Raw genomic sequence first — 27,845 nt, forward strand, 5'->3', positions numbered from 1 at the left:
AGGGAAGGTGGCGGGGCGGGGGTGTGGGATGAATTGGGAGATTGGGACTGACATGTATACACTAATAGGTATAAAACGGATAACTAATAAGAGGCTGGTGTATAAAAAAATAAAATAAAATTCAAAAATTCAAAAAAGGAAACATTTGTTCAGTGAACATTTGTGAGGTGCCTTCTTTCTTCAAGGCAATGTAGATAATATATCACATATTTAGACTCTGCACTACAGATTAGAATGTAACCTGGATGAGCATGTATAAAATTATTATAGTCAATATTATAATAATATGTGATTAATATATTAAATTATAATAAATTTAGTTATATTAATAACGACTTATTAAAATTATTATAGTAAGCATTGTTTAGCAATTTAAACAACATATTAGGGTGAACATAGATAAAGGAACATTTAACTCTTTAAAACAGTATAAACACCCATTTTGAACCCTTAAAGCCTTTTTTTTTTAAGTCCTAGTGAAATTTTGAATAGTTGATATTGCCAAATAAGTGGATTTTTTAAAATTAGGGTACATAACTCAAAACTTGTCTTACAGATATATATATACCGAAGTATTAATATCTGTTACTCATATCCTGAGTTTGAATTTGTAAATTTGACATTTTTTTCTATGCATGCCTTTTGCCCAGAATTAAGCTGTGCTGCCATCAGGTGGCAGTGATGGCTTAGTTACGGCCTCACAGTGCTGTTGCCAGCCTTCTTCCTCACGGGTTGCCACTGCCCGGAAATCAGGGCAGGAGAAAGTTCAGACAGAGAACCTCGTCTGGGAGCAGAGAGGAAAGGAAAGACTTTATGATAACAGGGAGTCTTAATGCAGAAGGGAAGGGATCAGTGGTTGGAGCACAAGTCTTGACACTTTTCTCAAGTCTTTGTTTGAATCCCATGTGTATCACGGCCCAGCTATGTTGTCTTGCCTCACTTGTTAAATGAACATATATCCACTTCATAGGGTTTTTATATGGTTCAAATCAAAGAATGAAACTAAAGTGCTTAGCCCGGAGCCTGGTAGGGAGGCTGCTGTCCAGAAATGACGGTTCTTATTGTAGGGATCAGGGAAGGCGGGGAGGCAGGCCCAGCTGCAGCTGCAGGAATCCAGATGACTTCAGGCTGCATTTCTTTACACTTTACAGCCCTCGGGGGAAAATACCTCTAACAGACAGACAGGCAGGCAGGCAGATAAGTTTTCCTCATGTCTCCCTTAGTGTTGGAGAGGAAGAAGGGGGCCGTCAGCAGCATTTGAAGGTGAAGACAGTTGCATCCTTCCCACAGACGTTTTGTTGCCCCCTGTCAACTTGTCCCTCTGAAGACCCAGTCTCACCAACTCAGGGAGACAAGCTTAGGAAGTCAGAAACTCAACTGGCTATAACTTGATGACCTATAAAACGTTTCTCCAATTCACTTTCCTTTTTTTTTGGCTGCATTGGGTCTTCATTGCTGCACGCGGGCTTTCTCTATTTGCGGTGAGTGGGGGCTACTCTTCGTTGCGGTGCACGGGCTTCTCCTTGTGGTGGCTTCTCTTGTTGCGGAGCACGGGCTCTAGGTGCGCGGGCTTCAGTAGTTGTGGCATGTGGGCTCAGCAGTTGTGGCTCGCGGGTGCTAGAGCACAGGCTCAGTAGTTGTGGCACACGGGCTTAGTTGTTCCGCAGCAGGTGGGGTCTTCCCGGACCAGGGCTGGAACCCATGTCCCCTGCATTGGCACGCAGATTCTTAACCGCTGCGCCACCAGGGAAGCCCTGAGAAGTGTACAAATTTGTTTAATATAAGTTTTATGTGACAAGGTAGCCTTCATAAGGAAATGAAGACCCAAAGAAACAGACCTGAGTATTTTATGATAGGCTTGATGAAGAGTTGACAGTTCATGGAGGAATATGATAGGTTAAGGAGTATGAAGTAATTGTAGTAAACCGAGGGAATTTATTAGCAAGGCCTGTTTGTAGGCTTCTTCTTGGCATTCCTTTGTTTTGGAAGATAGGAATGGACGTTCCATTCCTCTGGGTATAGTGAGGGCACCTCTCACATGAGGGTTTTATGACCTGTTTTAGGGGAGAAGGGTTGGTGAGGAGGTCAGCGTAACTTTCCTGCTCTTCCTTTTCTTAAACTTCTTCACCTTAAGATATTCAATGTGCCAAGGTGCCATAATTTGGGGTAGCATGTCCAGAACCCCATCACCACCAGCCTCTCCTCTCTTTTTTAAAATACAAGGGGGAGCGTACAATACATAATTTTCTGCATTTGGCTTTTAAAATATTTGACTCTTTTTTTGAATATGTATTTTTTTGGGGGGGACTACGTTAGGTCTTTGCTGCTGCCCGCAGGCTTTCTCTAGTGGTGGTGAGCGGGAGCTACTCTTCGTTGCGGTGAGCGGGCATCTCATTGCGGTGGCTTCTCTTATTGTGGAGCACGGGCTCTAGGCGTGAGGACTTCCGTAGTTGTGGCGTGTGGGCTCAGTAGTTGCAGCACGAGGGCTCTAGGCCGTGTGGGCTTCAGGAGTTGTGGCGCGGGCTTCAGTAGTTGTGGCTCATGGGCTCCAGAGCGCAGGCTCAGTAGTTGTGGTGCGAGGGCTTAGCCGTTCCACGGCATGTGGGATCTTCCTGGACCAGGGCTCGGACCCGTGTCCCCTGCGTTGGCAGGTGGATTCTTAACCACTGCGCCACCAGGGAAGCCTCTCATTGTACATTTAAAACCAAAGACCCCTAAGTTGTATTTCCCTTTAGAAAGAAATCTTAGGTGTAATATAATTCCAAGATGTAATATCATTTCTCTCTCCTCCACGTACCCTTCAAACAAAATATCTTTTCCATCCCCTTACTGTTGCTTCAGTTGCTCCAGTAGCTGACAAAGCCTTTTCCTGCATAGTTAGAAATGAAAGGGCCAGAATACAAAATATGATGGAAGAAATATTCAACTAGATTTGACCAGTATTAACCAAGTGCTTGCTTCTGTAACATACCAAGGCATATTTTGGGGGGATGGCAAAGATCATCCAAAACACAGTTCCTGCTCTAAAGAACATTACACATTAGGAGGGGGGACAATTCACATACACAGTTATTTTAAGAAAAAACGTGGTGAATGCTACAATGGTAATTGTAATAGCTTATATTTATAGACACTTTCCAGATTAAAAACTGCTATCAAATACACTATCTTGTTTATTCTTTGCAATAACCCCCTATGAAGAATAAGTATTAAGTGTGATTGAAAAAGAGTCATCGGGGCTCCAAGGTGAAATGCCGAAGGTCACAGGGCCAGGGAGTCCACCGTCAGCTCAGCTGGTGTGTACTGGGATGCCTGGCACCCAGCAGCGGGGAGTGCTAGCTGGTCCCACCGTTCTTCTGTGCGCTGGGTGCTGTTCTTGGTGTGGGGATGTCGTGGTAAATAGGACAGACAGAATCCCCATCTTCAAGGAGGATGAATGGTGGATCCATAATGTAAAACGAAATTTCTTACCTACATTCTGTTCTCTCTTTTAACTCTTGCAGTAAGTACCAAAATACAGTGCTTTGGCGACCCTGAGGAGGGAGAGTAATTCTCACAGGGGGTTTCTTTCCCTGCCACCCATTTCCTGATTGACTTTTTAAATGTGCCATGTTATTCATACTCCCTTTTGGAATTTTCCAGGTGCGCAGGTTTTCTGAGGCATTCTTTTGTTTTGAACATCCAAGAGAAGCTGCCATTGCATACCAGGAACTTCAGTGAGTAGCATAAATCCAAAATTTAAATGATTCTACTTCCTTTTACATAAGATATCATCTCAGAATTTATCAGTGACAGAATATACAATATTTACAATGAAAGAAATTAGGAGAATTTGACGTTTAGAAAGCTCCTGTTTAGTCAAATTGCATTTAATCTTACGCATTACTTCACTAAAGACCCCGCCCTTACATAAAGAAGTGCACTGCGCCGCTACCCCTCCCCACACAGACCTGCCCCACCCTTGGGAGTCCCTGGCTCCAGCCTTCCATTGGGCCATCTTGCTGTATTTTTATCTTCACAGGTCAGAGTCTCTTACATTTATCATTATGTATTACATATTTTCGCAGGTAGTCTGACTGGCACTTCCTGCTGTCATGTAGAAGATTTACAATTCAAATATCCTGAGTAGATGCCTTCCACTTTCCCTACTGAGTACATTTAGATCTGGTTTTCTTTGGCTTTCAAGCATATTTTGAGGACATTATGTTGAGTGAAAGAAGTCAGACATAAAAGAGTAAAGAATATATGACTCTGTTTATATGAAGTTCTGGAACACGTAAGACTAAGGTGAAGAAAGTCAGAAGAATGGTTGTCTTGGTGTCGACTTGGGCTGGGAGTTTGCCTGGAAAGACGTGAGAGTACTCTCTGGACAGGTGGAACATGTTCTGTATCGCGTGTCCGTTTGTCAGAATCGTGCAGCCGAGATTTGTTTGTTTCAGTGCATGTGAAGTATATGCCGCAACAGACAACTGTAAATAATCATAGGGTGTGTGGGTAGGCAGTGAGTGGAGGTACGGACAAAGCAAGAAGGGAAAATGTTTGCTGATGGGGCTTATGGTGCTGTTCTGTTTACTTTGATTTGTTTCAAATTTTCCGTAAGAAAGTTTTTTTTAAAAAACTATTTTGCATTAGAAAGTTATATACCTTTCTCAAAATAGCTGTTAATTGTATTCATCAGTACGTGTTAACTTTTTTTTTCAACATTATCATCAAATCGTTAGCAGGCATTTGAGCTTTTGGTCTTTCTCCTCTATGCTATTCTCAGCTTATTAGGATGTTCAGACATTAAGCACAGATGACTCACTTTGAAATAACATTTAAAAGTATAGAAGAGTATAATAGAAATTAAATAATTTATCAGTAAACCGTAATTTTATAAGTCAGTAATTTTTGTCCACAAACCATCATTTTCATCGTACCAGTTTTTATCTCTGACCAAGGCGCTCTTTCGTAAGGAGGGTGTCTTGAGGAGGGGTGGTCCCGGAGAGGCGATGAGGTGAAATCGGTGTGGTTGTCTAGATTGCAGTCTGACGTTAAGACATGTGTTCCAGTGCTCAGAGTCACCTCCAGATGTGCACCGCTCTCAAAAACACTGCCTTCTGCAGCTCTCTCCCACCCCTGCCTATTGAGTGCAGTGAATTAGATGGAGATCTCAATTCGTTACCTGTGATCTTTGAAGACAGGTATTTAGATGCAGTTACTGAAGGTAAGTGTAATCTAACTAAAATATGTAAGCTGTGTGTGTCATTTTCAGTATATTCTGTCTAATATACATAAAGCCATTCCTTAATGTGGGGCTGTTTTCCCCCCTCCAGTTTCATTTATTTTTGAGGATATTAGAAAGTTATAGTCAGAGAAAGTAGTCTTAATCATATGAGTTCTTATACCTCGTTTTAAACCTGAATTTCTTTCTCTTTGGATGAAAGACTTAGATGCACCCTGGATGGGAATTCAGAGTCTTCAGAGATCAGAGTCCAGTAGAATGGATAAATGTGAGACTGAAGAGAGCTCTCTAGCTGGACTTTCCAGCCCAGAGTTGAAAGTCAGACCTGCTGGGGCCTCCAGTTTTTGGTCTACAGAAGGTGAAAAGCAGCTAACAAAGTCTCTAAAAGGAAAGAGTGAAGAATCAAATAAATCCAAGGTTAAGGTTACTAAGCTCATGAAAACAATGAAACCTGAAAACACAAAAAAATTAATAAAACAGAACTCTAAGGATTCTGTGGTTTTGGTAGGCTACAAATGTTTGAAAAGTACAGCATCAAATGATCTCTTTAAAAGCTTTGAAGGCAATCCTTCACATAGTCAGAAGGAAGGTCTGGACACCACAATATGTGGATATAATTTTGACCTAAAGACCTACATCAGACAGACAAGTCAAAAGGAAGCTAGCTATTTGCCAGCTAATACAGAGAGAACTGAACAAAAGTCTCCAGATATTGAAAATATGCAACCAGACCTGTTTGATCCTTTGAACTCTGGCAGCCTAAATCTTTGTGCAAATTTGTCCATTTCAGGTAAACTTGATATCTCCCAGGACGATAGTGAAATTGCACAAGTGGAACACAGTGTGGCATCCAGAAGTTCATCAGATGATTGCCATGATCATCAAACTGCCCCCACTTCGGGAGTTAGGACAATTGAAGTAAAGCCCTCTAATAAAGACCCTTTCAGTGGAGAGAAAATAACTGTTAAAATAGGACCTTGGACAGAGCTTCGACAAGATGAAATATTTGTGGATAGTTTACAACTACCCAACTTTGAGTCCTTAGAATCTAACGGTAAATCTAAATCTATAGAAGTAACACTTGAAAAGGAAGCTTTGCAGGAAGCAAAGTGTCATTCTGTTGGAGAATCATTAGCTAAGCTAAGAAGTAATCAACCTGCTTCTTCTACAAGAGAATATCATGTTGTAGTGAGTGCAGACTCAATTAAGTTACCAGATATTAGTGCCACGTGTGCCTCGTCTCGGTTCTCAGATTCAGGTGTGGAAAGTGAACCAAGCTCTGTTGCAACACATCCAAACCCTGACCTAGTCTTTGAAACTGTACAAGGGCAAGGTCTTTACAATAACGAAAGGTTATTTCCTCAGCTTTTGATGAAGCCGGATCATAATGTAAAGTTTTCGCTAGGCAGCCACTGTACTGAGAGCACAAGTGCTTTCAGTGAGATCCAGTCATCCTTAACGTCCATAAACTCTCTGCCTTCTGACGATGAGCTTTCACCTGATGAAAACCCCAAGAAATCTGTTGTGCCTGAATGCCACCTAAGCGATAGCAGAGCCGTGTTGAATCTAGGAACGATTGATGTGCCAAAATGTGACGATAGGAAAAAGTCAAGTATTCTCTTGCAACAGCAGAGTGTCGTGTTTTCAGGGCATTTGGACAATGAAACGATAGCAATGCATTCCTTTAATTCAAGCACTAAAGACCCTTTACAATTTGTTTTTTCAGATGAAGGTACTTCCGGTGATGTGAAAAGTAGTTGCAGCTCCAAACCTAACTCGGACACTGTGTGTAAAGACTCCCAGAGTCCTGATAAATCTAGTGACCCTGCAGGGGCCGCAGTTCCGTTAAGTTCAGGACTGGTTTGTTCAGACACCCCTTGTGTCGTTTCAGCTTCCATTTCTACCAGGACAGACGTCAGTGAAGATAGAACTGTGAAAAGAAAAAATAGCGATGCGTTAAATCTCAAACAAATGTATTCAGAAGCCCCTACAGTTAAGGATGAAACTCACCTGGGTACAGGTGACCCTTTTTCAGCCAGTCCTGATATGGTAAAGCAAGGGCTTGTGGAAAATTATTTTGGCTGTCAGAGCAGTACAGATACTTCTGACACGTGTGCTGTTAGCTACAGCAATTCAGTTAGCCCTCAGAAGGAGACTTCTGAAAAAGAAATTAGTAATGTTCAGCAGGAACAGGGTAAAGATGAGGAGGAAGAAGAGCAGGACCAACAGATGGTTCAAAATGGGTATTATGAGGAGACAGGTGACTCAGCCCTGGATGGGACAGTAGATGCTCACTGTACAGACCGAGGTGCCCCGGCAGAAGAAAGATTGATCAAATCTGAAAAGATTAGCAGTGACTTTCTGAGGGATGGTGTAACTATGCCTACTGTCTGTGCTTCCGGCTGTCTGTCCTTCCCGTCTGCACCACGAGAGTCTCCTTGTAGTGTTAAGTATTCTTCTAAGAGTAAATGTGATGCCATTACAAAGCAGCCAAGCAGCGCTTCTTGCAACTTCACCTCATCACTGTCCTGGTATGAAAATTCACCAAAACCTCAAATACAAGCGTAAGTAATGGAGCACAATAGCACGTGCTACTAAAGAGAGAGAGAGAGGACATATATGTATATTTCTCTGGTAACATACCTATTTCACGTTCTCTGGTTTCTGTAATACAGAAAGTGCTTCTTCGATTAGCCGTCTGAAATGGAGCAGTGAACTCAGTACGCTCTTTGACAGACAGACCTGCAGTTCCCTGTGTGATTGTCCTGTTCTGTAGGCTCGACTTGCCTGCTACAAATTTTCCATTGGTAGTTTTATGGTAGAAGTATGGAATAATGGAAGTTAAAACCCTTTTTTTCCCATCAATACCTCATCTCTCCCCTGGTTAACTCCCAGACAAAAGTTAGGTTTTATATCTAGCGAATAAGGACAATATTAGATAATTGCTAGAAACTTCCTAAAGCCTACCAGACTTAGACTGCCTCAGCTATGTCAGTGTTTCCAGAATTGGGATTTCGTGGACCAGTAAAAAAAAATCCAGAAAATTTTGAGCATGACATAGGTTTACTAGCATGGCACTGGTTTTCTACTACCTTATTCCAGATGGAATTATAATCCCTGGAATAAAATGTCTGGGCGTATCCACTGTAGGTGTTTTAAGTTCCCAGATCATTCTGATGTATACACATAAGTAAGATCCGTGGTGCCTACGGCTAGTGAACCCAGCAAGGTGAGAACAGCCCACTGAAGACTTGTAACGTGCTAGGAAGCTGAAGGTTGCACCGCCTCCTGGGCACCTCAGACTCTTCTGAGTCATTAGTGAAGGCAGTGGTCTGTATTCTCCACCCAGTGTGTGCCGCTCAGTTTAGTGTTCATCTGCTTCTCGGAGTTTTACTTTTATCAGTCCAAGTGATCTGATGTTACGATAGTTAATAATTTTTGGTGTTCTCAGTCCCCAGGTTAATTAGATATGTCACTTGTTCTAGCAGTAGATGAGTGTATGCCACCAATTTTACTTAATCACATCCCCCTCTGAGTTCTGCTCCTTCTTATGGGTATTTTTAGAGAAAAATACAAATCACCTCATCTACTACATACTATACCTGCCATTCTCACTGCTACACTGTGTAGAATATCTCCTTCTTTTCCTTCCATATAAGATTAAAAAGGAGCAAAGATTAAAAAGGTAAGATTTGATCACAGGATCGGCATCAGACTGTCCTCTGTGCAGTACTTCTCCCGTCCTTTCTATGCATACAGTATAAAATTCAGTAGAAAGCATAACTCCGTTCCCGGTGTTTTCTTAGTGGATTTCAAGTTTAAAAGAATAATTTTAAGTGATGTCAGGCTTTAAATACTCATTGTATTTGATCAGAATATGTACTAAAAAAATAGTAAAAAAAAATTACTCTCTGATTTCTAAATCATTTAGGTGAGCCCACATATTTTCATTATTTTAAAATCAAATATTTCTGGGTTTCCTCTTCTGCAGTTCTCTAAATGCAGCACATTATCCTTTTGGTTCTAAAAACTGAATGTAATACTTAGTAACGAGTGTCTTTTACACTTTTTTGCTTCAGCTTCCTTCAGGCGAAAGAAGAATTGGAGCACCTTAAGCTCCCCGGGTTCATGTACAGTGATGTTCCTCTCCTGGCATCCTCAGTACCCTATTTTTGTGTGGAGGAGGAGGAGGAGGACCGTTCCGATCACGGAGTCCATCTCATTGTCTGTGTGCACGGCCTGGACGGTATGTAACGTCTGTGCATGTAACCCGTAGCGACTCAATCTTTTCTTTTCCTAGTAGATCGCATTTAGTTTTATTTAATCTTTGACCTGAAAAAAGATTTCTAAATTGCTGATGTTAATTAAATCTTAAATACTCTCTAAAACAGAGACGTGCTTAATTTTGCTGAGTATAATATTAGATTTCTTCGTAAAGTAAATTTTCCATGGAGTTGACATCCACATGCCAACATTTTATTTATTTTAACTTCGGATTCTTCTGTCTTCTCTCTTTTTATTATTTTTGTCAGCTGTCACCTCGTGGCAATCATTTTGTCTCCCTTTGATCATCTTTCTGCTTCCCTTTTAGCTTGCTGCTTTAAACCTTATGGACAAGAAAAATCAATACCTAAGAATTAAAGATTCACTGATTAATCAGGGTATAACTTGAATTCTTAATACCTTGTTTTACTGCTGTGGTTTTGTGACAGCTGTTTTGGTTACTCAGCAGCCTATTTTTCTTGGTTAGGAACTGTGTTAGAAGACACCAAATATCTCTGGATTAGCAGAGTATTACTGTGTTATAAGGTGATTCTGTAGCAACAAATTGACAAAAGATTTTATGGATTATAAAAATGCTAAACACAGGTCTGAGCTAGGAAATGCTTATGAAATTGGAGATTTTTCTTTAAGAAAAACAAAACCGTGACTCTTAAGAAATAAAATATCTCTAATACTAACCTCTTTCTCCCCACTAATAAAATTTTCAAAGAATTATCCTCCAAGAAAGGCTTCTTGGCCCAGTAGAACCTCTGGTAAATTCCTCTTTGAAATCTTCAAGGAACACACTATCCCATGTTATAGGGAGGGAGACAGACACACTGCTGGGGTGGGGGGGCGGTGGCGAGAGAGCATCAGTGCGACCAGACCTCTGAAGAGATAGGCTGCTGGAGGCCATTGCCAGCTGATGGAAATCCGCTGTGAAGTAGACACTGAGGATTCTGGTTCCCAGGGCCTTGTCTCTTCACAGATGGCGTAGGCCTACGCTTGTCCCCAAGAAGCGTAACAGAGTATGAGGGTGCACGTTGTACCTTTTGCTTTATCTCGTCCCTTAGGTATAACTTTCATTTTCTCCATTTTCTAGGTAACAGTGCAGATCTCCGGTTAGTAAAAACTTACATTGAACTTGGACTGCCTGGGGAAAGAATTGATTTTCTTATGTCTGAGAGAAATCAGGTACAGATAGCTGTGTTTTCAGTGGAAGCACACATTTTTCTACCAGTTTCTACCTAAATATTTGCTGACTACAAAATGCCTGTAGTAGTAGAAATAATTTTTCTGATTTCTATGAAGTTTAACAATTAATGCGTAGCCTAAGGAAGTAGAAGTGATTTACAGTTTGATTTATGAGCTTTTTACATGTGCAAAATTCCTAGAATTTCACATTCTGTGCAAATATTTTAATTAAACCATTATAAATAACCTTATGTTCAGTGTTGATAGTGGACTAAACGATTATCTAAGTGAAGTGTTAAGAACAGTGAGCCTTTTTTTTCCCTAGAAATTCGCTACTTGTTCATTTTAATATAATGAATATTACATTCACTAACTTCTTTAAAAACCACTGGTCTTTAACCATATTGTCAATACCTAAATTAAAAATAATGTTTATATTCAGTGTTTTATGTAACTACACATATTCAGTATATAATGTATCGATTTCGCTTTTGTTTAGAATGATACTTTTGCTGATTTTGATAGCATGACTGATCGCCTTCTGGACGAGATAATACAATATATTCAGATATATAGTCTAACAGTCTCAAAAATAAGGTAATTTTTATAATATTACATAAATTGTTTTTATATCTTTATGAATTATAGAAAAATCACACAGAATTTCTGGTAATTTTGTTGTCCTGTTCTGAAATACAGGATACCGCAATTCTAATTTAAAGAGAATAAAAATGAAAAGATTTTAGGGAAAGACCACATATTATATAATTCTGTTTATATAAATTGTCCAGAATTGGCAAAATTATAGAGATAGAGGTAGATCAGTGACTGCTTAGGGCTGGGGGAGAGGGGAGATGGTGGGGGGGGGGGCGGTGATAGCTAAAGAATGTAGGGTTGGACTTCCCTGGTGGTGCAGTGGTTAAGCATCCGCCTGCCAATGCAGTGGACACGGGTTCGAACCCTGGTCCGGGAAGATCCCACATGCCGTGGAGCAGCTAAGCCCGTGCACCACAACTACTGAGCCTGCGCTCTAGAGCCCGCGAGCCGCAACTGTCGAGCCCGCGTGCCACAACTACTGAAGCCCGCGCGCCTAGAGCCCGTGCTCTGCAACAAGAGAAGCCACCGCAATGAGAAGCCTGCGCACCGCAACGAAGAGTAGCCCCCGCTCGCCGCAACTAGAGAAAGCTTGCGCGCAGCAACGAAGACCCAACGTGGCCAAAAATAAATAAATAAATAAATTTATTAAAAAAAAAAAAGAACCTAGGGTTTCTTTTTAAGGTGGTGAAATATTCTGAAATTTCTTGCAGCTTTCCACAAGCAGGAGATGATGATCAAATCAATATGTCTTATTATTTAATCACAGATGTTGTGAATAGACATGGGGGAGAGAAAAGCATTTGTTTCTTCTAGTCCGGTAAGAATTAAAGAAAAAGTCAAAACTAATCTTCCTGCCTCAAAAAGAGTAGAGTAAACTGATGAGTTTCACATCCCAGCTGGGTTAGAGGAGGAAGCTGGCTCTTTATACTCTAGGCTTTTGTAGAGTTTGCTTCCACTTCGAAGTAGAGTAGCGACAAAGAACAGAGAGAGCAGGTTTTCATTTGAAGTCCCTGTTTAAAAACAGATTTCTGTTAAAATATGGTGGGAGATGCAAGTATGTGGAGGGTGGAGAGAGATTGTTCTCTTGTTCTAGTCATTCTCTTCATTTATGGATTCTTCATCTGTTTACTAAATTTTCTGTAGTCATCTTGTATTCCTTTTATTAATTTGTTATTTTATGATGAGAAAATAAGTCTGTTGTTTCAGTTCTTTTATTCATCCATGAAAGTATGCCCTCTTTTAGATTAGATGGTCAGTTATAATCAACCATTATCCAAAAGCTTGATTTGGTTGATTGAGGACTGTTCGTTATCAAACTTGACTTCACAGCTTCAGGAAGTTTGCAGCTTCTCACTAGTTTTATGTCTGTAAACTAGTTATATCTGTAAACCACTTTTAAGACAGCTTTCAGGCTTGCTTCTTTCACTGTTAATTGTCCCGAGGGATTCATATACTATCGTAAAATAATGGTAGGCAAAAAGGCTCTTTTGATTTAAACTATTCCTTAATAAAGGTGAAATGCTTTATGAGTATTAGTTATTCTTTTGGTATAATTTTAGACTTACAGTCAGAAAATGCACGTTTTTTTTTTCCTGTGGCTTGAAAGTACTTAGAGAATTCCCCACCTTGGAGTGTGGACCAGAGAATAAGAGAAATGGGGATATAATGTCTCCTAAATCATGCTTATACGTATAACTTCATTATTTTGTTTTAAATCATGACTTAACAGGTAAATAATTGGTGTGTGTACCTAAAGATGCAAATTTATCATCTAGTCAATATAGTAACGCTTTTAAAATGTATTTCTTTCTAAGCAATTATGAACTAGGAGTAAAAATTTTCTGATAAGTAATATCTTATTTCTATAGAGTAAGTATATAAACTATAATAATAGGAATTTTCTGCTACATTCTCACATTTTTTGCTTCAAAATGTAATGTCACTTCAGAGTATCAAACCATAGTTTTAAAACATATTAGAACATTTTAAATTCTTAGTATTTCACATCTATGTATAGTGATAGCAGCTTTTATTTTGTTTTTAAAACTAATACTATAGGGGAAATGTCATTTTGTTTCTCTTATAGCTTTATTGGACATTCGTTGGGCAATTTAATAATCCGTTCAGTGCTTACAAGGCCACGGTTTCAATATTACCTTGACAAACTTCATACCTTTCTGTCACTCTCTGGACCTCACCTTGGTACGCTCTACAATAGCAGTGCTCTTGTTAATACAGGTAAGAAGTTTTATTGTCCAGTACAAAAATTATGGCGTGGAGAGAAGATTTAAATACAAATTTAATATTTTCTGGTGTTTATTTTAGAGCAGATTTGTCATGTACTTGGAATTTCGTGAAACAAAAGGTGTATCTATTTTTCTATTTTGTCATGCACATGAAATAAGCTGACAAAACTCATTTCAGAAAATGATGTCCTATTGAGATATTTGTCAAGTCACAAGAGCATTTTTTCCCTTTTTATCATTAAACTGTTTAAATATTTTCAGTAAATGTTAGTCTTACAGGCTATTTTGTTGTTCCCTTAGTTGAACAGATAACAAATAAATATGCTTAATACATTTTAAAGTTATAAAATATTTTATATAGAACATTAACTCTGATTTTGGTTTGATAGTGATAAAGGGATATTATGAGAAAATAAATTCTAAACTTTTAAAAGAAATTAAAGTAAAAATTAAGACCCCAATTTTGATTAGAATAAATATTCTCATTAAGAAGGATCTGATACTTGATTTGCCCTTTATTTGGCTTTGTTTTCCCTTCAGAATTTTAAAATGGCTTTTATAGTTTAGTCAGTTGATTCCCATTGTAAGAATTAGATTTCATTCTGACTTTTTTCACTGAGCCTTGAAACTCTTATTTCCATTTTCTCTTCTACTTCTTTCATTGACAAATAAACCATACCATTTTCCTTTGTATCCCACTTCAAATGGTGGTATTCAGAATCTAGCTAGTTGTAGATTTTTACAGTTTCAAAAAGAGGGCATGAGAAAAATGAAATCCATAAATAGTACAAAATAGAACCCAGTATGAATCGGATGCAGTACTTTGAATTTCTTTCTTCACTAAACTTTTCCCCAGATAGACTTCCAATTGGCAGCTTTAAACAGTTAAAGGGTTTTTTCCCTCTTTTCCTCCCCTGTTCACCTCAGTAATAGAATCAACAAAAGTAGAAATGAATAGTCTACAGTCTTGAAAACCAGCTCCAGAGTGACTGAGGTTTCACTTAAGGGGAAGATGCATTTAAATACGGGTAACTGATAATATAAAGAAATACAATTAAATATGACACTTAAATTATATTCAGCTGTTACTAGAAAACATTATCCAGTTGCTCATCCTTAGAGTTGGTCCTTATCCAGTTAGTCTCCCATGACTGACCTGTGATTGTCTGTAAAGGCTCCGTGCTCAGGCATGTGGATCTACTACTGTGTTTAAAGTTTTCTCCCCCTCTGCTTCATTATAATTTGAACAAGTATATCTAAAGCTGTAATTTTCCCAAATGTGTTCTTCATAGACCATTACCTATTTCATTACCTAATGAGGTAGAAATAAATAACAAGCCCTCTGTCAACCACCGTTAACCCATCGTTAACCTCTGTGTGTCTGTATGTTTATATTTGTTATCAGAAAATGGAAATATTTTGCAAATATATTTTTTATTCGCCAACAAAATGCTAATTTGGGAGATATATTTTGAAGTGAAATATATATATTAAAATAAATAACGTTGGCATATGGTACTATATATTTCCGGTTTATAACTCTCACATATCACATACCATTTGTAACTCTCTAGGTCTGTGGTTTATGCAGAAATGGAAAAAATCAGGTTCTCTTTTGCAACTGACATGTCGAGATCATTCAGACCCTCGCCAGACTTTCTTATACAAGCTTAGTAATAAAGCCGGTAAGTATATAGAAACAGTTTTGAAAACACTCACTTGAAAACCTTTTTTAAAATAAACCTTTAACAAATCAATTATCAACATGTCTTTCTGGTGATTAAAAAACTATCAGTCGGTTGTTATTTCTTAATAGTGAAATAGACTCACAGTTAAAACTAAGCAATTGATAGCATGGTTTAATTTCTTTTTACATGATTGTATTTATTTTTTGTGAGCTGCACAGCTACTTTGAAGTTATCCTAAAAAATTTGGCATTTATAATTCATACCAGCTCTAAGTTAAGTTTCTGAACTAGGCCTCTGCATGTCCTAGGCCTCCCGTCTTTCTAGCTGCCCCCAACCCCAGTCCTCAGCCTTTGTTTTAAACGGCCACATTTTTTTTTTACTTTCCTATTTATAAGCATTTCTGGAAAATGTCAGAAACGAAACTATTAGTAGTTATTCCTTCTTCAAATTCTCGCCACTGGATGGATCCTGTTACTCAACCAGTTATTAAATATATTCCCCATCTTGCATGTGTATTCTAAGCTTTTACTCCCGGAAGTCCCCAGCTGGTCCTTGGCCATTCGGTCTCACGCTCTATAAGTGACCTCACCTGGGACCTTTCCGCTCTCCCGGACTCATCCTCACACCCACAGATTCCCGGCACATTCTTTCCACTGTGTCCTCTGAGGTCTCCGCTTGAGGAGAACAGACTGCCCTCGTCTGTACCTTCCTCAAGGAATGTGATCTCCACTTCCTGCTGAAAGTGGAGCCATCACGGAAAGCCGGCTATTGCCCAGCCCATCCCCGCCTGCCCACTCCCCCGGCTGTGGAGCGGAGGGTGGCACGCTTTTTTGCTGAAGGGCTGGATAGTAAACACTTTGGCTTGTGGGCCATAGGGTCTCAGCTGTAACCACTCAACATACCACTGTAGCCCCAAAACAGCTATAGACAACACATGAGCTAGTGAGTGTGGCTGCAGTTCAAAAAAACTTTATTTACCAAAAAACAAAAGGCAGCAGTCCAGACCACACAGGCCTGCCATAGAAGCAGCTGGATTTCTTGATTCCTCGGTTACTGAGGCCCGCCTAGAGCGGGAGCCCGTCCTCTTGCTTTCCATCCCTCCCGGTCGCGACTGCTCCACCGCCACGTGAGACTGCTTCCTTTGAGCCGCAGCCTTCTCGTCTTCTTCAGCATAATGCTCTCCTGGGCCCTCCTTGCATCTTCAGTGAGAACTTTGACGAGTGCATTGACAAATATTTATTACACAGTTACACTTAGGAAAAGATATATTTCTTTTTTTTTTTTTTAATTGTACGATTTTTTTTTAAAATTTATTTTATTTATTTTACTTTTGGCTGCATTGGATCTTCGTTGCCGCTCGCAGGCTTTCTCTAGTTGTGCGAGCGGGGGCTACTCTTTGTTGCGGTGTGTGGGCTTCTCATTGCGGTGGCTTCTCTTGTTGTGGAGCACGGGCTCTAGGTGCACGGGCTTCAGTCGTTGTGGCACGTGGGCTCAGTAGTTGTGGCTCACAGGCTCTAGAGCACAGGCTCAGTATTTGTGGCACACGGGCTTAGTTGCTCTGCGGCATGTGGGATCTTCCCGGACCAGGGCTCGAACCCACGTCCCCTGCATTGGCAGGCGGATTCTTAACCACTCCGCCACCAGGGAAGCCCGGAAAAGATATTTTTCTTGAATCTTAATATACTTAATCCTGGCGTCATTTTTGGTAATTTGATGAGCCGACCCTTTAGATGATTCACCAAGCATTACAGAGCCTTTCTCAACTCTGGTAACCTTCCATTCCACTCCACTGTGAACCCTTACCCATGGCTACACTCCACCCAGAAATTTCAACCAGTATTCCACTCTGTCACTGTAGTAGCCTGTCCTTTCTCTCTCACTCCCTTATTCTCGCCTGCTTTCTAGACTCAGTTAAGATCCCTACTCCATCTTCTTAAGATGACCGTGTGCCTCAGGGTTTCATCCCGTCCTGACCCGTCTCAGACTCTGTGAATTATCACTTTCATCATTCATACACTGTCACCCTTTGCTTTCTATCTAGCCAACTAGCAAACCTGTCCTACCGCTTCTTCACCTAGACTGTTGAGCTCTGCCACAAAGGACACACAGGCGTGCACATCACTACTGCTGTAGATCCGTGGCCTCCCTGTCTGGTTACCTCTCAGTAGCTTCCTACTCATTCCCTTCAAAGCTTCCCACCTCTTTTCCTCAGGCTTAAACTACCACTGCTGCCTGCACTTCCACAAATGGCTCTGTTTCCTGTTCTATCTGCGAAAGTCAAGGCCGTCAAGCAAGGACTTTCCTACTTCCTTCTGTTGGCCTACAAGCATCAGCACACCTAGACCTGTGTGTGCAGCTGCCTGCAGAGTATATTTACGTAGATGTCTCATGGGTGCCTGCAGTGCAGTGTGTTCAGACACCTCCTCTTTCCCCTCACATTGACCTCTCTGCATCTACCCCGGCAGAAACTGAGAAGTTCTTCTTGACTCCTCTTTCTCCCTTTCCCCACATCTGCTGAGTTACCAAGCCCTGAAACGCCGGCCTGCTTGGCAGCTGGTGGAGCCTCCCTTTCCTTCCTCTGTGACTGCCTCAGTCCAGCCTTCATCACTTTCACTTAGATTATCGCTGTGGCCTCCAGACTGGTTACCCTGCCTCCTGTACGCCCCCTTCTCCTCTGTCTCACTTCCTCATTGGATGAAATGGTTTTCTAAAAATTAAATCAGACCGTATTGGTCCTGTTCAAACATCCTCCAGAGTACCTTATAGTTTTCAGGATGAGGTGTAGAGTCCGAGGCTTAGGGCATCAAATCCTGTATAATCCGTGGCTCCTGGTCCTTTCACGGGCTCCGTATCCTCCTCTGCACGCGGCATCCTTCGCTGTAGCCACGCCTCACGTGTTTGTGCTTCCTCGCCTTCGCCACGCTGCTTCTGCCACCATTCCTCCCCGTGCGTCTGCCCGTCTTTGTAGCACTGATTCTCTTCGTCTTCTAAAATGACACTGCAGCACCACCTGCTCTCCGGAGCTTTCCCTGATGCCCTGTCTGATGCGGTGCTCCTCTGCTGTCAAGAGTACCAGCACATGCCTTCATATCCCGAATCTCGCGTCTCAGGACTGACCGCAGTACTGCATTTCCCTCCTCGTTTGCCTGCTGCATATCTGTGCTTATATGTCAAACTAAATGTGTCTAAAGTGGATAGTTTCTTCTTTTGCTACCTCTTTTTTTGACCTTTTCTAAATGTTACTCTGTCCTCTAGATTGCTTGGTTTGAAACACCTCAGTGTCATCTTTGATTGACCCCACTTCTTTTCTTTGCATACCACATCCCAAGATTGTTAATGTCATCTCTGAACTGCTGTAACATTATATGTGAACCTCTTTTATCATAGTCATTATAGCTTATCTCACGTCAGTCATTTTTATGTATCTCAACCTTTTTTCCTTAAGCGGGATCTGTCATGACAACCCTTTCCCACCCTCCCACGTACCCTCAGCATTTACCGTAGTTCTTCCTAGTAGGTGTTTGCTGTCAACCCATTGAATCAACGAGTGATCTTTTCAATATTATGTTCGGTACCCAAAAGCAGGTCAAATATTGTACGGTAAGCTGAAAATCAAACCCATATATTTGGTGAAGGCTGAAGTAGCTTGAACTTGTAAACTTAAGCCCTGGCCTTTTAAATCCATTTTTCATCTTCATTCCTCTCACCATGTCTTCCATCCTGCTTTTGAAACATTGGATACGAACACTAGACAGATTTAGTCATTGAATACAGCCCACTTCATTTGAGTCTTGTTTTAACCTTTTCAAGATTCTGCCTTAAATACTGCTGTCAATATGAGAAAGAGAATGGGGAATGGTTATTTCATGTGTCGTCTGTTATTAGAATCAGTGAAAGAAAAGTTCTTTTGTAGGTGGAGTTTTGTGATTTTGTTTCTAAGGGTACAAAGTGACAACAGTAAGGTATTTACAGTACACAGAAATACTTACTTGATTCACAAAACCACAAGATATTCCTACAAAATCAAATGCATCACATAGTTCTCATGTGAGAGAAACTGACCCTGACTAGAACCACTGTGTGTAGCTGCGTGTGTAGCACCGTGTGCAGCTGCATGTGTAGCGCCGTGTGTAGCACCGTGTGCAACTGCGTGTGTAGCACTGTGTGTAGCTGCGTGTATAGCACTGTGTGTATAGCACTGTGTGTAGCTGCGTGTGTAGCACCGTGTGTAGCTGCGTGTGTAGCACTGTGTGTAGCTGTGGAGTTTGTACCGGTGCTGCTGCCAGGATAGGAAATGTATGAAAGGCAAAGCCGAATGTCAGTACTCCCTGGGGCCTGTGTATTTACACTGCATTTTCCAAAGTGAGATTTAATTAGCAGTAGTGCTAATAGCAACATAAGAAAATAAAAACACTAAAGAAAGCAAAACTATAAACTTTTACTGTAAAGATTCTGTAATTCATGGCATTTCCCAACTGAACAGATACTTGTATCACTAAGTTTATAATTATTAGTAGATATGAGTAGGTCTTTTGTACTTGAGTTATTTTTTAAGGATTAGTTAAAACTTTTCCTTACAAGTTAGTAACTTATTATTTGCCTTTTAGTGCGTGGCAGGACTTTCATCTCCCCCCCTGGTTGTACCAGTGTAGCACTGTTTAAGAGACAAACTTTGAAGGCACACATAGATACTAGTTTTAGCTGAAACACTGACAAAGGTTACTTGATCTAAATATTAAGTAATTCTGTTTCTTCATTGGTAAAATGGGAATAATAGTATCTTCCTCACAAGACCATTAAAGGTTGAATGAGATAATTCATGTAAAATGATATGGTCTGAATAGCACGAAACTCAGTAAATATTAGTTGGTAGACATAGCTCTAAATGAAGAGGTGCCTGAACTAAAATAGTATTAGTATTATAGATTATAGAAATTTGCTTTCACATTAACATCATAAATCTATTTTAGGAGATTTTTTTTTAGCAGAACTGTCAATATTACTAGCTATAAAAATTGTTCAAATGACTTATTAAAATTGTTTTTGTGTTTTAAGATTTCTATTTGTAGCTAGAAATGAATTTATTAGTATACACCTGAATTGAATTAGTATTATTATGGAACATAGCGTGAAAGCATACTGTGTTTTCTAATAATAACTAGTACATTAAATAATACTAAAATATAGAAATAAATGATAGTCAACACACAAGGCACATACCGTATTCCAGGTGCCACCCAGGCATGTCATACATGTGGGTGTGTTTAACCTTATGAAATAGGAGCCCCGTTGCCCCACTTTGCAGGTGAGGACACAGATGCCCAGAGTGGCCGGACGCCGCCTCACTCCAGAAACTAGTACCACAGCCATCGTGCGTGGTCAGACCAGGTCGTGTTAAGCCAGTGATGTGTACTTTCAAGGACTTGAGAAGGCTTTCCTAATTGTAGTTTTAAATATTAACAGATATTCATTAATTGATTTTAAAATTATAATATTGTCATGGGAGTTGGAACACGTCTCTCTGAGCTGTTTTTTTCCGTTCTTTTTTTTTTAATCATCTAAAGAATTATGAGAAATGAGTAGTCAATTCCTAGGAAACTGCTACACCTGTATATATACATAAAATTCTTTATTCACAAAGTAGAAATATATGGGTTCACATCAGAAACATAAGTAAATAAAACAGGAAAACATAGAGCAGTGTTTACTTAACCAATTTACGTAGCCAGTGTGCTATTCTCAGGTATTTTTAAACAATCAGGAGCCCTAGAGATAACTGTTCTTTTATATTTTACTCTGCTAAAGCTATAAAGTCTTTGATGCCCTGATCCAATTATTGCTTCTGTTTCTTCTGAATGGCCAATTTCCTCTTCTTTTGAGAAAGCGTAAACTCACCTGTCTAAAGCAAAATCCAGCCTTCTACCCTCTTCCCTTGTTTATTTAAGCAAAGCCTCCCCTGTGGGTCTTCATTTTGAAACAGTCTTTTTCGCTGCAACATATCATTGGTTAATAGCGTTCCTTAATCGAAAGCTATTCATTATATTAAAATTAAGGAAGCGTTTAAAAGCCTAAAATAATTTGAGTGATTTCTAAAGCAATTAAGAAATGTTATCTTTTTGTAAAATTCAGGAATTTATTAAGTGTGAGTTGCCTTTGTTGTTTTGTGAACACAATAGATACTGTAGAGGGCTACAGAAATGTTACATTTAAAAGGAAATTATCTTTTTTGATTAAGGCATTACAATTATAAACAATGATTAAATTTTTTTAAATTTTTATTGCAGTCTAGTTGATTTACAGTGTTGTGTTAGTTTCAGGTGTACACCAAAGTGAATCAGTTATACATATACATATATCCACTCTTTTTTTTAGATTCTTTTCCCATATAGGCCATTACAGAGTATTGAGTAGTGTTCCCTGTGCTATACAGTAGGTCCTTATTAGTTATCTGTTTTATACATAGTAGTGTGTATATGTCAATCCCAATCTTCCAATTTATCCCTCCTCCCCTTTCCCCCCAGTAACCATAAGTTTGTTTTCTACATCTGTAACTCTGTTCCTGCTTTGTAGATAAGTTCATTTGTACCCTTTTTTTTAGATGCCACATATAAGCAATATCATATGATAACAACGATTAACTTTTATAGCAGGTTTCAACTAAAAAACCTATAGCATCCTACAGATTGCTGATAAAATATATCAATAATTTACACAATATAGTTGCAGCATGCTAGCATGTCCTCATTGAATATCAAGGGAAAGAAAGATGAAGGAACCTAGAGCAATGTGGAAGGTAAACAGTATACTGTATCTAGATGAGGTGACAGCAGTGCCGAGTAGTCCAGATTACATAGAGAGAAGGCCCAGGGGCTCTCCTGTATTCCACGATGAGGGCTCAAAAAGAGCCAAAGAACAATCTACCCATTGTTGGAATTTCAAGAACAAAATATCCTTATTTTAAGATCTTCCTAAAAACAGCTGCTTAGAATCTCTTTACCAGCTGTTGAATTCCGACAAACAAAATATAACAATTAAAGAAGTCTCCTGCTGTGCTACTATGGTACAAGATAATCTTTTCTTCCAGCAGATTACAGAGGTGTTTAATAATAGGTATCACTTGATTTGTAATTAACATTTGTAGTTTGTTTCTGAAAGTGTAGGAAAGCATCAGCATCAGCTTACATTATTTTAGGAAGCAAATTCTTCCAAATGTATTTAAAATAAATGAGTAAAAATAAGAACAGTTTCACATTGAGTAGACGATGTCCACTTAGAAAGCACAGGGTTTCTCAGCCTCAGCACTTCGACGTTCTGGGCTGGGTGTTCTCTGTCGTCAGGGTCTGTCCTGTGCGTTGTAGGATATCTAGCAGCGTCCCTGGCCTCTACCCGCCAAACGCCAGTAGAGCACGCACCCCTCAGCACCTCACACGCCCCGCCCCCTGCTTGTGAGAAGCGGCCTTGTCTCCAGACACTGCTAAGTGTTCCCTGGCGTGCAAAGCCACCAGTTCAGAACCGCTCTTTTTGCCAGGTCCAGAAAGTAACCAGAGATGAGTCAAGATGAATTGCTTTAAAACTCGTCAAGTTTTTCAGAAAACAAAATGAGCAGCCAAAAGTATCAGGAGAAGGTGAAAGTTACCATTACAATGTTCGTTCATATGTAAACCATGTAATTATGCAGTCCAGAAAAATATTGAACATTTACTTTAATCTTTTTCTTGGCAATCCTGAAAAATAACTAAAATGTTTAGAAACTTTTCCAGGTAAACTGTCTCATTCTATAGATGGGGAAATCGTGTTAACTTTCCCAAGTTAGAGGTAACTTTTTAACCGAGAATGAGTCACCTTGGGCTGAGTGAAGCGCTAGCCCGAAGGCCAGTGGACGAGACCATCTCGGAGCAGGTAGAATCAGCGCAGGCGCAGAGAGGACGAACCTACAGTACAAGGCTCCCCAAATACACACCTCAGACATTGTCAGCAGCTGGACTTCAGCTCGGGTGAAGTGCTGCCATGATTCCCACCAGCAGTGCGCCTCGGGGGCTACCGTGCTTCTCTTTGAGTTGCTGCCCTCTCCAGCCAGCACTGCTAGACAGGAATGGGAACCAGAAGACTCAGAAAAGGGTCGGAGTCCGTTTAACTTGGTTCTTGGCTAATACAAAAAGCAAACCTTCCATACAGAAGCACAGTTCTAGTAATAATACAGTGTTGTTGAAAAAGTATTATTAAAATAATTACTAAGTTTAAAATGCATTTTTAAAGTACAGTGCTATCTTGGGAATCACATTTAAAAATATGACAATATCGCGTATCTATGTCAGTGTCAGAATCTGTGATTGTATCTATTTTATCATCATGGAATCTGAGAGTTAAAGGGTTTCTTGGACGTCCCCTCCTCTCCCTTTGTTGGTTTGCGTGCTTCCTCTGCACCGAGCTGCCTGAACCTGGGGAGACGTGGGTACTCCTCTCCAGGGTCTTGGTCTAAAGCCGTGATTCTCAGCCTGAGTGCCATTTCTCTGTAGAAGCACAACAGAATCTCTGCGAAGAGCGATTATTTTGAAAAGTATATTTAATTTTTAATGTAATGACTATTACTCTTATAATGTAGACTATAGAAATAGAGCAGTGCCGAGAAATGGCGGGGGGGGGGGCGGGGAGGTAATTGGAGGGGAGAATAAAGCCCAAGGACAGATTCATTGAGGGACTGACTGATTTTTTTTAAGACGGGAAGTATAATACTATAGTATTTTCCATCCTGATAAGAGTGATGCATCCAGAAGAGAAAATTGTTGATGCGAGAGAAGGATGGCACAGCAACTAGAGGCACGCCCTTAAGCAGACAGGAAGGAGGAGTGGGACCTAGTGCACTAGTGCAAGGGCCGGCCTGAGGCAGCAGCGGGGGCAGGGCTAGAAGGTACAGATGCGGGAGGTGGGTTTTGTGTTACGGTAGAGTCTGCGGAAGCCCCTTCCGACGCCTCCGTGTGCCCAGTGAGACAGGAAGGCCGTAAGGTAAGAGAGAGGGGGACCTAGAAGACGCTGGTGGTTTCCGGAGAAGTACAGAGGTGACCATTACGGAGCAAGGCTGCCACCGGCTGTGCAGTGTCATTCCTGTCGATGTGATGGGAGTGATGCCCCCGGAGATGTGCAGTGTGCTCGCCTTTATGGAGGACACACATACACACCTTTTAGATAAAAGAAGAAGCCAACTGTGCTGTTACATGGCTGGTTTCATGCAGTTCGGGATAAGATTTCAGTTAACAGCATCACAGTTAGATTCAGAAAGTACAGTACCTAAAATAACTGGGTTAGAAGTGAAGATGATGTACCATACGACCGTGGCTTTCACATTTTTGGCTTGTTTACCCCTCAAAAGAATTTTGGAAAAGTTTGTATCCCCTTGTATAATTTTATGGTGACACCTAAAACTGTTTTCTATAATTTTAAATTGTTGCAAAGGATATATTTTCCTGCATATGAGGTAGTATATTTTTACTATATTCAGCTGGAGTCACAGACTTAGCTCATTTAATTTATGGAAAATATGTGCCATAAAATCCAACTGGCACAGCCATTTCTTATTGTCGAACAGTCGGTGACATCAAACTTACTTTTTGGAAGAGGAAGACTTCGTTCAAATTTTGCTTGGTTCTCCCAGAGATTTTATACCCCAGGGCCGTATACCATAAGAAGATCTGGTACAGACGGGAGAAATGTCTTTCTCTTGTAAAGCAGGAGAAGGAAAAGTCATTTGTAGAAAAGTGCTCATATGGAAGTTGGGATCTGGAAATCAATTTTCTTAAAGCTGTAAATGCCCATCCACACCATGGAGAGTCTTAAGTTACCCCCGGGGGTAAGTGTATACCAGTTCACAGACCTCTGCTCTAGGACACACGGACGCTTCCCAAAGTGGCACCAATGAAGACTGTCATCAAGTGATGCCAAAAGGGGATGAATTTGTCCCGTGAAATGTGAAAATGAAGGGGGAAAAAATCAATTTTTCTTAGTCTTTCTAAAATATTTTAAACATGTTTGTTCAACTGAGTTAATTCCTGTTATAGACATTCTGTTATTTCACTTATATCTCTAGAATTTTATATATTCAAGTGGCCACAAAGTAGTATCTTCTCATTGGGAAAAGGAGGGACACCTTATATTTGACACAGAGGGTATATACTGTTTCACCTGGCTGTGTGTCAGTCTACACTCTTACCATCATTAGGATCCTTAAGTTCCAAGGAAGACAGGGAGCTTCTACCAAGGCTTCCTATGTTCTGGATTCACAGTAGTCCCCGCAATTGGCCTGTCTCTAAGAGTCTGAATTTCAGTGCACATAAAGTATCAAAGTTTTATTCTGGAACATTCCAGAACAAAATTCTCTGTACTACACACCCAATTCTAACGTGTCACCATTATTGATTTGTATCTTATTTAATTATCATATAAAATTTTGATTTTGCGTATACTAGTCTGAGCCAAATAGTACATTACTGTAATTAGAACATTACTGGTATTAAAGAGGTCAAGAATGTGGTTTCAGTACTTAAATGAGTTATTTAGCAAAGTATCCCAAGGACACAAGTCCTAAATTCACGTAGTTTACTGAAAAATAAAAATAATTAAAATAGACCTGACAAAAGTCTGTTGGATGGATCACAAAAATTCGTTACTTTTATTGGAAAAATCAAAGTGTTTATCCTCTTGACATCATGCTTAAATAAGGAGAAAATATAAGTAATATTAGGCAAGAGTCAAATGAAAACTTAAAGTAAAAAGTCAGCTTTAAAGGATTTAAATAGGGTGTTTTGTTTGTTTTTTTGGAAGAATATATGTTTCTTTGGGGAATAATCCTAAATATTGATGAATATCCTTTGGAAAGTAAAAGCGTCATGAAACACTTGTTATAGAATTTTAGCCCACCATATCCAGTCTCCCCCTAACCCCCAGACCACAATCCTTGCTCTCACTCATTGCAAACACACTTTTCTCATATCAGCACATAAACTACATATAAGGAAGCTGGGGATTTTGGTAGAGAATGTATAGAAATTTGGAGAAAGAATTCATCGGTTATTTAAAAAGGCATAAACTTAGTACTACCAAGGAAATAAAGTTTATGGTCACTTAATATGATGCTAATAAGTTATTTCAAATCTGGTTAATTATTGCACTGTAACTCAGTATTTTTTCTTCACAGGGCTTCACTATTTCAAAAATGTTGTACTAGTGGGCTCCCTGCAGGATCGCTACGTTCCTTATCATTCTGCCCGCATTGAAATGTGCAAGACAGCTTTAAAGGACAAACAGTCAGGTAACAAAGTAAATTAGAAGTATTTCAAAGAGCTAGGTCTACACATGAGTTTCTCCCAAAGTTTTCTTGCAGTTGTCTTCTCCCTTCTTTTTGTTGTCCTCTCTTTCCTTCGACTTCCTTTTACACCCACTGATAGTAACAGCTATCCTTCCTCCATTTTTCTTCCTTTCTTTTTCTTTTGCTGCGTAAGATGTTTTGGCCAATGACGCAGTAGTTGTTCTTTTGAAATCCTTTTTTCATCTAATTACCAATGCTTCTCCATTTTATTGCCTCAAAAGTAATCCATGCTTTAATTTCCTCCGGATGATTGGGATTGGTGGTTGCAGTAATGGTCATGCTGCATGTTTGGCTGTACTTTACTTTTAGTCAAAGATGGCAGCAAGCGGACTCATCAAGAAATGAAAGAGGAATAGTTACAATGTCTGATGCCACAAAAATACAAGTATCGTAAGAGATGACTAGTCATCAGTTCCCATATGTAATGCAAGGAAATGTAGACAACCAGCTTCCTGGGCAGGCTGTTCCGGCTGGACTCCCAGGGTATCCCGCTTTCAGCCCACTGCAGATGCTGTGGTGGCAACAGATGTATACCCATCAGTATGATACGCAATATCAAGCTGCAGTTTCAGCTCAGGCCACATCAAATGCCAGTCCAGCCCAGCCTGCTGCTTCACAGCCTCTAAATGTGGCACATGTTCCTGGAGAAGAACCCTCACCGGCTCCAAACCTAGTGGCCCAAGAAAATCGACCCATGGATGCGAATGTTCAGAGGAACGCACAGGGAGGTCCAGTGCTGAACGAAGAAGACTTCAGTGGAGACCGGCTAGGCTGGATGTGCACGTCCTCACGGGCCGCCGTGCCCCCTAGCATCGTGTACTGCTATTCCTCTTTTAGTCGCTTCGTCGTGGTAATGGGAGCCATGCTACTGGTTTATTTACACCGAGCTGGATGGTTTCCTTTTAGGCAAGAAGGAGGTCAGCAACAGGCTCCCAACAATAATTCCCAAGTCAACAATGATGTGCAGAATGCAAACAATCTAGAACTTGAAGAAATGGAGCTTCTTATGGATGATGGGCGTGAAGATGAGAGTGGAGAAGATGCAGGTGAAGATGCCAGTGCAATTCAAAGGCCTGGATTAATGGCAGCAGCTTGGTCTTTTATCACCACCTTCTTTACTTCACGAATACTAGAGGGGCCTTCCCAGGTTGCCAGTGAGACCTGAAAAATTGTGCCGGCTGCAAAGGAGGGTCTGAATTTGGGAAAGTGTTTTAAATAACAGTGCAGTTTCAAAACATTGATTACTTTATTTTCATCATCATGTATAGAGGTGT

General features: G+C 40.2%; 1 protein-coding gene and 1 pseudogene across 5 annotated transcripts in view; both read left to right on the forward strand.

The window, feature by feature from the left end:
• FAM135A (family with sequence similarity 135 member A) overlaps window positions 1-27,845 on the forward strand; it is a 119,698-nt gene that overhangs the window by 85,967 nt on the left and 5,886 nt on the right. For 3 of the 5 annotated variants that reach the window (XM_068551564.1, XM_068551566.1, XM_068551567.1), the window contains 9 exons: window positions 3,643-3,716; window positions 5,052-5,206; window positions 5,427-7,788; window positions 9,304-9,470; window positions 10,590-10,681; window positions 11,181-11,278; window positions 13,365-13,516; window positions 15,099-15,209; window positions 26,401-26,514. In XM_068551564.1, coding sequence (XP_068407665.1) covers window positions 3,643-3,716; window positions 5,052-5,206; window positions 5,427-7,788; window positions 9,304-9,470; window positions 10,590-10,681; window positions 11,181-11,278; window positions 13,365-13,516; window positions 15,099-15,209; window positions 26,401-26,514 — 3,325 coding nt within the window. The remainder of the gene's footprint in view (window positions 1-3,642; window positions 3,717-5,051; window positions 5,207-5,426; window positions 7,789-9,303; window positions 9,471-10,589; window positions 10,682-11,180; window positions 11,279-13,364; window positions 13,517-15,098; window positions 15,210-26,400; window positions 26,515-27,845) is intronic. The other 2 variants (XM_068551565.1, XM_068551568.1) reach the window with 2 other exon arrangements.
• Window positions 26,956-27,736, forward strand: LOC137769702 (homocysteine-responsive endoplasmic reticulum-resident ubiquitin-like domain member 2 protein pseudogene; annotated as a pseudogene).

Source organism: Eschrichtius robustus, chromosome 9 (assembly GCF_028021215.1).
Source record: "Eschrichtius robustus isolate mEscRob2 chromosome 9, mEscRob2.pri, whole genome shotgun sequence".
In the NCBI taxonomy this organism is placed as follows: domain Eukaryota; kingdom Metazoa; phylum Chordata; class Mammalia; order Artiodactyla; family Eschrichtiidae; genus Eschrichtius; species Eschrichtius robustus.